This window comes from Pelophylax lessonae (genome assembly GCF_965119305.1).
Source record: "Pelophylax lessonae genome assembly, chromosome: 5".
In the NCBI taxonomy this organism is placed as follows: Eukaryota; Metazoa; Chordata; class Amphibia; order Anura; family Ranidae; genus Pelophylax; species Pelophylax lessonae.
This window is the reverse complement of record NC_138772.1, coordinates 237,373,900-237,386,514: the sequence shown is the minus strand read 5'-3', so window position 1 is coordinate 237,386,514 and position 12,615 is coordinate 237,373,900. Positions and strand designations below refer to the sequence as shown.

Here is a 12,615-nt window from a genome sequence, read left to right as displayed (position 1 = left end):
CATGCTAGCCCTGCGCCTATTTTTGTACTGTACTGTATGTAGCTTCCAAAAAAAAAATCTAATTTTTGTCTTATCAGATAATAGACCCTTTTTCCAGCTGACCTTTGAGTTTCCCTGATGCCTTATGGCACTTATATTGTAAAATTGATACAGACGATACAGCGCTGATTGATTTTCAAAAAACAATTGATTTATATTGTGCACTGTCACTATTAACCACTTAAGCCCCGGAAGATTTTACCCCCTTCCTGACCAGGGCCTATTTTGCTATTCGGCACTGCGTGACTTTAACGGACAATTGGGCGGTCGTGCGACGCTGTACCTAAACAAATTTGACGTCCTTTTTTTCCCACAAACAGAGCTATCTTTTGGTGGTATTTGATCACCTGTGCGAATTTTTGATCATGCGCTATAAACAAAAAAAGAGCATAAATTTTGCAAAAATAACAATATTTTTCACATTTTTTTATATGAAATTCCCCCCCAAAAAAATTTAAAAATCAAAATTTTTTAACATTTTCGGCCAATTTGTTTTATGCTACATATGTTTGGTAAAAAGAATTGCAAAAAGCGTATTTTGATTGGATTGCGCAAAAGTTATCACGTTTACTAACAAAGGGAAAGATTTTTGTCATTTTTGTTGTTTTTTTTTTTAACGCATAATGGCGGCGATCTGCGATTTTTTTTGTGAGACTGCGACATTGCGGCGGACAGATCGGACCCTTGACTGACATTTTTGACACTTTTGGGGTTACCAGTGACATTTCTACAGTAATCAGTGCTATACATATGCACTGTTACTGTAAAATTACACTGGCAGTGAAGGGGTTAACTTTTTTTGAGAGGGAGGGGTGGTGTGTGTCCCTAGGGGCGTGATTCTAACTGTGATTGGCCGTGGCTTGAGCTGTAGGAACAATGATCAACGGTCCTACATAGTAGAACCGTATGATCACTGTTTCTACACAGGGGAGAATGACAGGCGGCTTGTTTACACTAGCCGCCTGCCTTTCTCCCTCTGCAGCGACGATCGCCGAGTGACCGGCGGACATCGTGCTCGCTCCCCAGAGCCTCACAGGCTAGTGACGTTTATATAAATCACACATGGACACATGTAACAGGCAAAACTAACAATCAGGCTCCCCTGATAAGCAGGCAGAGCAAACTATGCTTTTACCTAATGCCTACGTAGGAGGGTGCTACACATATATATATATATATATATATATATATATATATATATATATATATATATATATATATATATATATATATATATTGTGGGAGATTAGCTCAGTTTGGTTTATTCATGCAATTTTCTTCACACAAGTGCAAGCGTCAAAAACATCCAAAATAAAATAAAACACAAAATAAATCCTTGCCACTGTGGGCGGCTACCTTCTAACATACAGGAACCTACCTACGGAAGTCTGTCTCCAACCTACTGTTGGGCAAACTTTGCTGATCCTACAGCAGACACTCAATAGTCCATGCTTTTCTCTTCACACAACAAATGTCCATTGAACATGTCCCTTTACTCTTCACATAGAACACATTCCTTTGCTTGTCTCTTCACATAGCAAACAGTTCATTTATTTCTTTTCACATAGAAATAGTCCAGACCTCACCTTGAGTAGTCTTCATACTTGTTACCCTCCTCAGCGCACATCGCTTCAGGAGGTCAGGAGGTCTTCTCCCATGCTCACCCAGCGTCGGGAGGTACACATCTGACTGTCCTCCTCTCCCCAGCTTCACACAGCGTCAGGAGGCAGCAATCCTTCTCCCATGCCCACACGGCGTCGGGAGGCACACATCTGACTGTCCTCCTCTCCCCAGCTCACACAGCGTCAGGAGGCAGCAATCCTTAGACTTCCTTTGGACAAATTATAGAGGCCTTAACTTCCTCATTCCGAACAGCTGAAGGCCTTTCAACTTCCTTAAGCCGTCCTGGCTACCTTTTCAGCCGACACCCTATAGTAATTGGTGAACTTTCTAAACCAGATGGAAATGTATCTCCTGTCTGTAAATACATCCACAGATTTACCTGACTTCCTGCCCCTCCCCCCCCCCCCCCTCTTGTTTCAACCCTAGGGTTGGGACACAGATTCCCAGGCACGCATGCATCAGGCACTGCTCTTGACTTTCACTGATAAGCCTCCTAGCATCTTCCCTCCCCAGTTCATTAACAACTGCTAACCTTTGTTGAAATGCTTGTAGGGGTGGCTCTTTAAGTCCGTTAGCTTGTCTATACACACTTGTTTTGGCTGATCCTCTCCATCTTCATATAGCCAATTCTCTGTATCTTCAAGCTTCAGGATGAAACTGTTTCTGTCATCTTCATTGACAGATTTCTCATAAATGTCAGACAACTTGTCCCTCATCTCATGTACACATTCTTCAACTGCATTTTTGGCATCATTTTGCTCCTTCTCAGGTTTGTCCTGCATAACCATCTGTCCTATCCACCAAGGAGGACCGTGATCCATTGGCAACTCAATTGTGCTAGTCTTAATGTCTTCAACATTCTTGAGCTTAGCTTGCTCTAAGATGCTGTGCAGAAGGCCTTCCATTTGCGACAACAGGCTGTCACACATTTCGTCAAAGTGACCCCTGTTCATTTTTCCAGCGACATCATCAACTTTCCTTCCACCAACATATGGGTCAAAAGCAACAACACAGTCTTACAGGTTTCTTCAATGCACTCTCTGCTATTGCATTACTTTTCCCTTGTAGCTCCTTTTCTTTATCTGAACTCCACATGGAATGTATCTCAAGATCACGATCAAACTTCTGCCACCTGTCTTTCACCAGTTCCATTTTGGAAATATTCCCTGAAAGGCACTTATTCATTTGCTTCACGTTTTCACCAACAGCCTTAGTTTTCTCCACTAGGTGGTGTTTAAGCAACATGTCATCAAATTTCTGATGCTCACTCAGTACAGACCCCAAAACACTGATCCTTTTATAAACTGCATCAGGCACACTATCCCCTCTTTGGGACAGATCCTCTGTTGCCTGTAATTCCTCTTCGAATTCTTCCAACTGAATCTTCATCTCTTCTACTTGCTGTTCTAAGGCTCGCTTAGACTTTTCTAGCTCCTGAACGCTTTTCACAACATCATCCTTGGAGCTGACCAAATCTTCCATTTCTGTACACAGCTGTTTGTTAACTCTTTCTAGTTCAACCTTACACTCTAGAGCTTCCTCCAAGGAGCGAGCCAAGAACAGGGCTTTCCTCTCTTTATCACGCGCCTCCGCTTCTACACGTTCTTCTGCATATTTTGCAGACACAGTCTTCTCCTCACCAAGCATCTGATCCAACTTCTTTTTCACATTTTCAACACTCTCTAATGAACCAACGCTTTCTTTCATGCGTTTTTTCATATCTCCTATCTGAGCTTGCAGTGTTGCGACTTGCTCTGATAAGTTTTTCTTTGCTTCCTCCTCCTCTTTTAATTGTTCCAGGACACCATTTTTCTCATCTTCCGTTTGTTTGAGCTTTGTGCTACAACACAGCCTTTGACACCTCTCTTCCTGCAAGAGTTCCTGAGTGTCTTGCAGCTGCGATTCCAAGATAGAGAAATCTTTGGCAATTTCTCTAGATTTGCTATCTGCTATAGAAAGCTGATTTGTGACTTTGTCCAACTCAACCTGCAGTTGGTTTGCCTTCTGTGACAGCTTAGCACACAATTGGTCACCTTCTGACACATTGACTTGCGATTCCTGCAGCTGTGCCTCTACTTTTTTTCTCTTGTGTTCAGAATCTCCTTTTCCCTGCATAAGAGCCTTCACCTCATTGGCTAGTTTCTGGGAATGAGACTAATTCTGCCACACAGGCTTCTCTCTCCCTTAGCTGCTGCTGGACACGTTGGACTTCATCTTTCCAACTTTCACAGTCCGTACGCAATTCATCTACCACATTGCTCAAAGTGGTGAGCTCATACACAGTACTCAGTAATTTAGCCTCTCTCTCATTTTTCTCCTTGTCGCTGAGAGACAATGTCGTTTTCAGAGCGGCATTCTGTTCCTGCACTCCCTGCAGGTCTATTTTTGTAGCTTCCAAACACTGAAGACTTTTTTCCAGCTGATTACGCAACTCCAACATATCACACATACTTTGCTTCTGCAAAGTCTGAATTTCAGTTTCCTTTTCCATGAGGATGGTATCTTTCTCCATTATAGTCTCTCCATTTTCCGTTGCAAGGCATCCAGTTCAGCCCTGCACACATACTCGGTTTCCTCCAAACCGATTACCTCCATTGGCTGCTGGCGTCTCTGTTTCCAGCCTGCCAAGCTCTCTTGGTGAGCCTTTTGTTGAGCTGCAAAGCTCCGCTGAAAATCCACATTTTCCCCAGTGTTGCTAGGGACAACAACCTTTCTCTTTAGCAGATTCTGTTCAGGCATGGATGGGGCTTGTTCAGACGGTAGAATCCCCTCCATCCATAGAATCCGGTCTCTCATTTCAACTATCTTTGCATCTTTCAGGCGCTTTGATCGCCCCATCTTCAATAACTCCACAATAAATTTTTCACAGTCCAGCAAAAAATTTTGAGACCACTGTCTCTTTAAAGCCAGTAGCTTTTCTCTCTCTTGCAGGATCTCCTTTCCTGCACACACAGATTGTGCAATCTCATGCACCAGACCAAGTTCATAGAACATATGCACTTCTTTGCAGGGATCTCTGCTTCTGCCCAATGCATACCTCCACCATATGTGAGATTGATTAGCTCGGTGGCGGGCGTGGATGACCCCTTTGGGGGGTTCGTTACACAGGGAGATAGCCGAGAAGTGGTTGCAAACAACAGTTTGGTTTATTCATGCAATTTTCTTCACACAGGTGCAAGCGTCAAAAACATCCAAAATAAAATAAAACACAAAATAAATCCTTGCCACTGTGGGTGGCTACCTTCTCACATACAGGAACCTACCTACGGAAGTCTGTCTCCAACCTACTGTTGGGCAAACTTTGCTGATCCTACAGCAGACACTCAATAGTCCATGTTTTTCTCTTCACACAACAAATGTCCATTGAACATGTCCCTTTACTCTTCACATAGAACACATTCCTTTGCTTGTCTCTTCACATAGCAAACAGTTCATTTATTTCTTTTCACATAGAAATAGTCCAGACTTCACCTTGAGTAGTCTTCATACTTGTTACCCTCCTCAGCGCACATCGCTTCAGGAGGTCTTCTCCCATGCTCACCCAGCGTCGGGAGGTACACATCTGACTGTCCTCCTCTCCCCAGCTTCACACAGCGTCAGGAGGCAGCAATCCTTCTCCCATGCCCACACGGCGTCGGGAGGCACACATCTGACTGTCCTCCTCTCCCCAGCTCACACAGCGTCAGGAGGCAGCAATCCTTAGACTTCCTTTGGACAAATTATAGAGGCCTTAACTTCCTCATTCCGAACAGCTGAAGGCCTTTCAACTTCCTTAAGCCGTCCTGGCTACCTTTTCAGCCGAAACCCTATAGTAATTGGTGAACTTTCTAAACCAGGTGGAAATGTATCTCCTGTCTGTGACTACATCCACAGATTTACCTGACTTCCTGTCACAATATATATATAATATATACACATAATAGTGCACAAAAGCAAAACATACTGTGCAAAATACAAAAACATTTTTTTGTGCAAAATAATTTTTTTTTGCCATCTTCAATCCTTATTATATCAATGCTTCCCCAAGTCCCAGACCCTTAAAATCAAGGAGAAGGAGACAAAAAATAATGCTCTACACCAGAGGTATTGAAATAAAATTTACGGAGGTCCAGTCACTAAACTTTTCTTCCAGCAGAGGTCCTAATTGCTTGTTAGATTCTTAATGGCACTTTGATGCATCGGCAAAATGCTGAAAGTTTTTCTGAGCGCCAAACCAGCTCGGTGCAGCGCAATTTTAAGAAAAGGGTCACTGACTTCTTTATATGAGTTTCTGCATGTAAGACTGCCCATTGAAATTAATAGGCTGCCTACATGCAGACTACAGGTACCAATGATATAAACCTAGCCTCTGGACCTTCACATCCCATTCCCATCTTTGCAACAGTGTTCTCAGCACCCCCTGCACATCACAACCCCCCCTCTACATCACAGCCCCCCTTCACATCACAGTTCTGTCCCCTTTACATCAGGATCCCCACTTTACATCACATTCCCCCCCCTTAACATCAAGATCACATTCCCCCCTTTACAGTAATGTCTTCAACCCCCTTTCACATCACTCTTCCTATTAATATCATCTCCCCTTCACATTCCTGTTCTCTGCCCCCTTTATATCAGCCCCCTCCTCCTTCACATTACTTTCCTTAGTCCCCCTTCAAATCACCCTCCTCACATCCCTGTCGTCACTCCCCCTCTTTGTATCACACCCCTCCTCCTTCAAGTTCCTGTCCCCAGCTCCACCCCTTTATATTCCTGTCCTCAGCCCCCCCTTTATATCACCCCTCACCTTCACATTCCAGTTCTCACTCCCCCTTTCACATTTCTGTTCTCATCCCCCCCTTTCTATTCCTGTCTTCAGCCCCCCTTCGCATTCCTGTCCTCTACCCCCTTTACATTCCTGTCCTTACCCCCTCACCTCTTTACATTCCTGTCCTCATCCCTTACATTCCTGACCCCATCCCCCACCCCTTTACATTCCTGTCCACAGCGCCCTTCACATTCCTGTTCTCCTCCCCCCCACCCCTTTACATTCCTGTCCTCACCCTCCCCCCCCCACCCCCCGCCCCTACATTCCTGTCCTAGCCCCCTCCCCCCTTTACATTCCTGTCCTTAGCTCCTCCAGATTCCTGTCCTTGGCCCCCTTCACATCATCCTCAGCTTCCCTCACATCCTTCACGGCAGTGACAACTCTCTTTAGTGAAGGCGGGAGGTACATATATCTAGAGCTGACATCAGAGGCAGGACAGCGTCGTATGGATGGCAAGAGGCAGAAGGCTGGCATCAGCGGCAGGACAGCTCCGTATGGACAGTGGGAGGCTGATATCGGTGGCAGGACAACTCCGGAAGGAGGACGGGAACTGCACAACTTTTCCTGGTAATCCACTTGTGATTGGTTGCTAGCAACCAATCACCTGCTAGTTAACTTGGAAAGTTAGCTTGCCAGCTACCGCTCTCCGTCCAAAACTGTACTGCCTCCAATGTCATCCTCCCACCATCCATCTGGAGCTGGCCTGTCTCTGATGTCCGCTCTAGACTGATATGCCTCCCTCAGTATAGATGGAGCTGTCCTGCCTTCGATTTCAGCTTGATGAGGATGACAGCAGTGAGGGCGGCTGAGCATGCTGCTAATGAAGGGACCGCAGCCTGTCCGGGTGGAACAGTGATTCGGTCCGGACCGCATCCGAACTGCGGCCCACCATTTAGTAATGTGAATTCTGTACTAAGCATGTTTTCTGAGGTGCGTGCTATGGATTTGGTATCTTTGTTACAAAGAAGAAAATCATCCTGATAAAATACAATCTTCTCGTCAAGTGGAATTAAAGTTAATTGACAGTCAGATTTTATCCTATACAGGAACAGGGTAAAACATTAAATATGTTGTATAAATTAGTAGAACAGGATTTAATTAGATTACCATAAAAAGAAGAACAACTTAAAATGTAGCAATTTCCGCTACTGTCTGTACTTATGTCTGTGTCATCTTCCCCCCTTTCTCCTGACCCTCCTTGTCCCTCCTCTTCCCCTTACATGCAAAATACATTTCTACATCCTCATATACGCTGTGACAGGAAGTCAGGTAAATCTGTGGATGTAGTCACAGACAGGAGATACATTTCCACCTGGTTTAGAAAATTCACCAATTACTATAGGGTGTTGGCTGCAGAGATAGCCAGCAGGAAGTTGAAAACCATTCAGCTGTTCAGAATGAGGAAATGAAGGCCTCTATAATTTGTCCAAAGGAAGTCTAAGGATTGCTGCCTCCTGCCACTGTGTGGGCATGGGGAGAGGAGGACAGTCAGATGTGTGCCCCCTGAAAGCTGTGTGAGCATGGGGAAGACCTCCTGAAGCAATGTGGCTGAGGAGGGTAACAAGTGTGAAGACTACTCGAAGTGAGGTCTTGGATCGTTTCTAGGTGAAAAGAAACCAATGGACATTTCCTGTGTGAAGGGGAAATTAATTAAGACTGAAGACTACTCAAGGTGAGGTCTTGAACTATTTCTATGTGGAAAGAAAATAAATGGACTATTGAGTGTCTGCTGTAGGATCAGCAAAGTTTGCTCCACCAGTAGGTTGGAGACAGACTCCGTAGATAGGTTTCGGTATGTGAGAAGGTAGCCGCCCACAGTGGCAAGGATTTATTTTATTTATGTTTATTTTGAATTGTGCTGTTTTTGGAGCTTGCACTTGTGTGAAGAGATCTTGCAAGAATAAAACCTTACACCTAGTTTTCAAACACTTCTCGGCTATCTCCCTGTGTAACGAACCCCCCCAAGGGGTCATCCACCCTACCACCAAGCTAATCTCCCACAACGCGTATTATCACAGTGGTTTAGTTTCCCACTGCACACCTCTTACTCTTATACTTGAGCTGCTGTCTCTGTTGACTCGAAGCTGTCATATGTCCTACTAACTCGGTTATGGCTCATACCTATATGTTCGGTATTCTATTTATGATGAGAATGCACTTGTTATATGTATTGCGTTACTATGATGTTTCAAATTGGTTATTGTATTTTATCACGCGCTTATTCTTGATGAGCATATGCTTTGTTTATACGCACTTGTATATCTTTTATGTTTAATAAATAATTTTTAAAAAATGTAGCAATTTCAATAAAAAAGAAAGAGGGGCTTAAAAAAAAAAAATAAAATCAGGGTTGACTGATTTTAGAGGGAGAATCCTGGGTGAAGTGTCCGTGCCGGTGCTTAACGATAAAGTTGATTTTACCCAAAGGAAAGAGATCAAACAGCCTTTGTGGAAAACTGGCTCATAGGGCTCTTTGGTAGGGATGCTTGCTCGCCATTTTTAACTGTGGAGAGGGCCCACTGTACTCCATTCATCCATCTGCACTCCATCCTTCCTTTTGGCAACCCACCTAGGCTGATATTGGCCCGCCTCTTACATTATAGAGACAGGTAAGCAGTGCTGCGTCAAGCACGTGCTAATATTCAATATAATGGACACAGAGTGTTTTTCTCAGATAAGGTACAGAGAGGCTGGGCCAAATTTAAGATATTAAGAGGCATCTACGGAATTTTTTACTTTTCAATGCGCTGCTGTATCCCGAAAAGCTACTTGTCATGGCCAGGGAATATGCGCATTTCTTCGAGTCGGCAAAGGAGGCATCCGTGTGGCTGGACCGCAACGAGCAAGCCCTCAGACATCGTGAGGATGAGGAAGGGGACTGATCTTAGATTTGCCTTCTTTATCACAGTCAGCAAGTTAAGGGGCTTGTGAATCTTATTGGGCCTTCTCCTACTCTACAAGTTTGATGTTTTGTTCAGCTGGGGGACGTGATATTGCTGTCCAGGATTGATTTGGGTGTGGGTAGCTCGGGCATGCTCCCATCTGTCTCCAAGGTTCTCTACAAGCCTAGAGTCTCTCCACCATCCAAGCACCAAGCTATCCAAGGCAACTTGGAAATGTAATGCCTTCTGACTGAAATTTTTTTCCTTCCCACGCAGGGACAGAAGTAGAGATGTAAAAAACCCAATTTTTTTTTCTGTTTTTTTTTTTGGAGAAAAAAAATATTTTCGGAAAAATTGAAAAAAATGCTACATTAGCACTTTTTTTGTCTTTTTAAGATTGAAAGTCATTCTGTTACTTTAGGAACATAAAATATGACTATGGACAATACTTTTTTATAATATTTATTACCATGAAGGATTTTTTAATATCTACAGGACACTTGTTAAATACAAGACTGTGCTTTGTCATCCTGGTAACATTTGGAAATGCATATTTCATCTGACAATATTTGCAAATGACATTTTTCTTTTCAGAAGAACTTGTAATGTAAAAATGCCTCCATATGCTATATGTTGGTCTCACCATTTTTCTGAAGGGAGTAGGAAATAAAAACAAGAAAAAATGACTACTTTGCAAGAAGACACTAATCTATGGTTGTGTGTGGGGGTCACTGGGGGAAGAACCAGATTACTGGTAATTAAATTATTATTTACACAAAAGTTTATAAAGATAAACTAATGTAGCTAAATGATTCAGTTTTCTGGATTCAGAATCAGATAAATGCAAACTCTTACCTTTTTTAATTAAGTATACACTTTCAGGTCCTTTTTGCTGCTCTGTATTTTCTTCCAATGTTTTTGAGGCCTAGTGAAGAGGACAGAACAAACCAAACACACCCACTAACATACAAAAGCAAAACTGAAACCTTTTTCTTGTTACAATAGTAGCACAGCACCTCCTAAAGCAGGGATCTCCAAACTACGGCCCTCCAGCTGTTGCAGAACTACAGGTCCCATGAGGCATTGTAAAACTCTGGCATTCACAGACATGACTAAGCATGATGGGAATTGTAGTTCCTGAACCACTGGAGGACCATAGTTTGAAGAACCCTGTCCTAAAGAAATAAATGCATACTGTTCTTGCATTGGAGGGATCAGTTTGTTACCTAGGACTTGCTTGTCCTCACTCAGTGCACAGAAATTAGAATAATCTGATATCATAAATTTTTTTTAGTAATGATTTGGAAAATATTTGAAAACCCTGTCTTAAAATATATTATTCGTCATGTTAAAATAAAATATTCCACAATTTTTTTTTCTTTTTTCTTTTTTCAATTTTTCCAATTTGTTGGAATAAAACAAAAAAGCCTTCACGAAAAAAACTGAAAAAAATATATATTTTTTTGAATTTTTCCGTTTTTTTTTCCGGGCCTTCACATCTCTAGACGGAAGGGAGTATGCATGAGTTCTTTGTGCTGCAGGACCCCAATGACTCCCCTCTCACACATTTAAGGCATTTCTGAGGGGCATCTTCATTGCTGAAATCACTAAAATCAAAAGGGCCTCATCTGGGTTGAGAGAGGAGTTGGAGTCTTAGGTGAAGGCATTGGAACAGAAATTTATACAGGATCCTACTGACTCTGCTAGGGAGACTTGGCAATCTGCCTAATCTGCTTATGAGCACTTGCTTTCCTCTTTGGCGGAGAAGAAAAGGATCTTTGAGGAGTGGGAGTGCAGAGGCCCCCTTCTGGCTAAAATTGCTAACTCCACCTGTGCTACCAATGCTCTTCTGCCATAGGAGTGATTCAAACCTAGTCTGGCTGCCTAGTGCAATCTTTAGACCTGGTTCTACATGAGCTATACTTCCCTACTTCTAGCTATTTCCCCTCAGAATTGGAGAGATATTTCAGTGGCATTCATTTCCCACACTCACCTCGGTAGAGAAAAGGGAGCTGGACTCCCTTCTTACCAATGAAGAATTGAAAAATGGCAGTCGCTACATTTACTAACTATAAAGCACCTGGGGAGGATGGCCTCCCCATGGATATATACAAGGAATACGCTTACTACCTCGATTATTGCAGTTATTTAATGTGACAAGGGAACATGAAACTACTCAAATTTGTACATTGCTCACGCTGTTCAGAAATTCTTCAAAGTCTTTATTCAGGTTAAAATTCTAAATGTAATAGCTATAGTTTTACTGGTATATATTTTGTGGAACAGGGATGTACTAGTTTTGACTGATTTTGTACAATAACCGAAATGCACTGCTTGGCTATGTTGTACTGGTCTTTAATAATGTCTTTGGATAAAAAAATAAAAAAGTTGATTTTACCCTTAGGAAATGGTATGCAGCTCCAGAACTTTGCTGATATTCATTGTTTAACATTGCTATTTTCTTTCTTGGTCATGTACTTTATATTAGTTTTAATGGAAAACATTTGATTGGTTTACATCATTTTGGTCAGTTAAGTAATTGTTTTCAAAATCATTTTTGTAGTTTTTCTCAAACACATCATTAATATTAAACCTCCTTACAAATTACGTGTCTATATTTGTATTTTACAGCAGTGTAGTAAAAAAACATATGCATTATTTCTATGGTTACTTAAATCGTCTGGATTAATTCTCAGTAGACCGTGGCTTCGAATTTTCCTGATTATGACTTCTACAACAATCATCTTAAGTATGGCAATTCTAAATATGGTAAGTTTGATCAGCTAGATTGACCTTTGTAATATATTGCCAAATCTGTGACTGAACAGGTTAATTTAGGATGAACAGATCTTGGGCCTTTGAATCATTTATGATACAATGGAACGCATTACTATCCAAACAGACAGTATTTGTTCAAAATTGCCTTCTTGTTGAAAATTCAATAAACACTATTGGAAACAAAATTGCCTTCTTGTTTGTAGCTGATGTGCACAGTCCAGGGAAAAGCAGAAGAAGAAAAAGCATTTCTTCAGGAGGCAGAGTGAGAGCTTTTAACAGATAGAAGAGCAGCTTACCATAGGAAAAGTAGTTGAGCAGGAGGGGAAATAAGAAGAGCCAAATTAGCAGCTGATTGAAGACCAAAAGGAAGTGGAGAAATGCAGATAAGGAAATGGCAGGTGGAGAAGGGGAAGCTGAGGCAGGTGGCCACTGAACATTTGGGAGGAGCCGGTGAGCAATCTGAACATGGTCTGGAAAAAAGTAGGA

The 12,615-nt window shown here is 42.3% G+C and overlaps 1 protein-coding gene across 1 annotated transcript in view; it reads left to right on the top strand.

Moving 5' to 3' along the window:
- Positions 1 to 12,615, top strand: part of ADCY2 (adenylate cyclase 2) — a gene marked incomplete at both ends in the record, with an annotated part of 1,451,075 nt that overhangs the window by 1,160,767 nt on the left and 277,693 nt on the right. Inside the window, one exon of the mRNA XM_082258935.1 lies at positions 11,983 to 12,120. Within this exon, the coding sequence (XP_082115061.1) occupies positions 11,983 to 12,120 (138 nt within the window). The remainder of the gene's footprint in view (positions 1 to 11,982; positions 12,121 to 12,615) is intronic.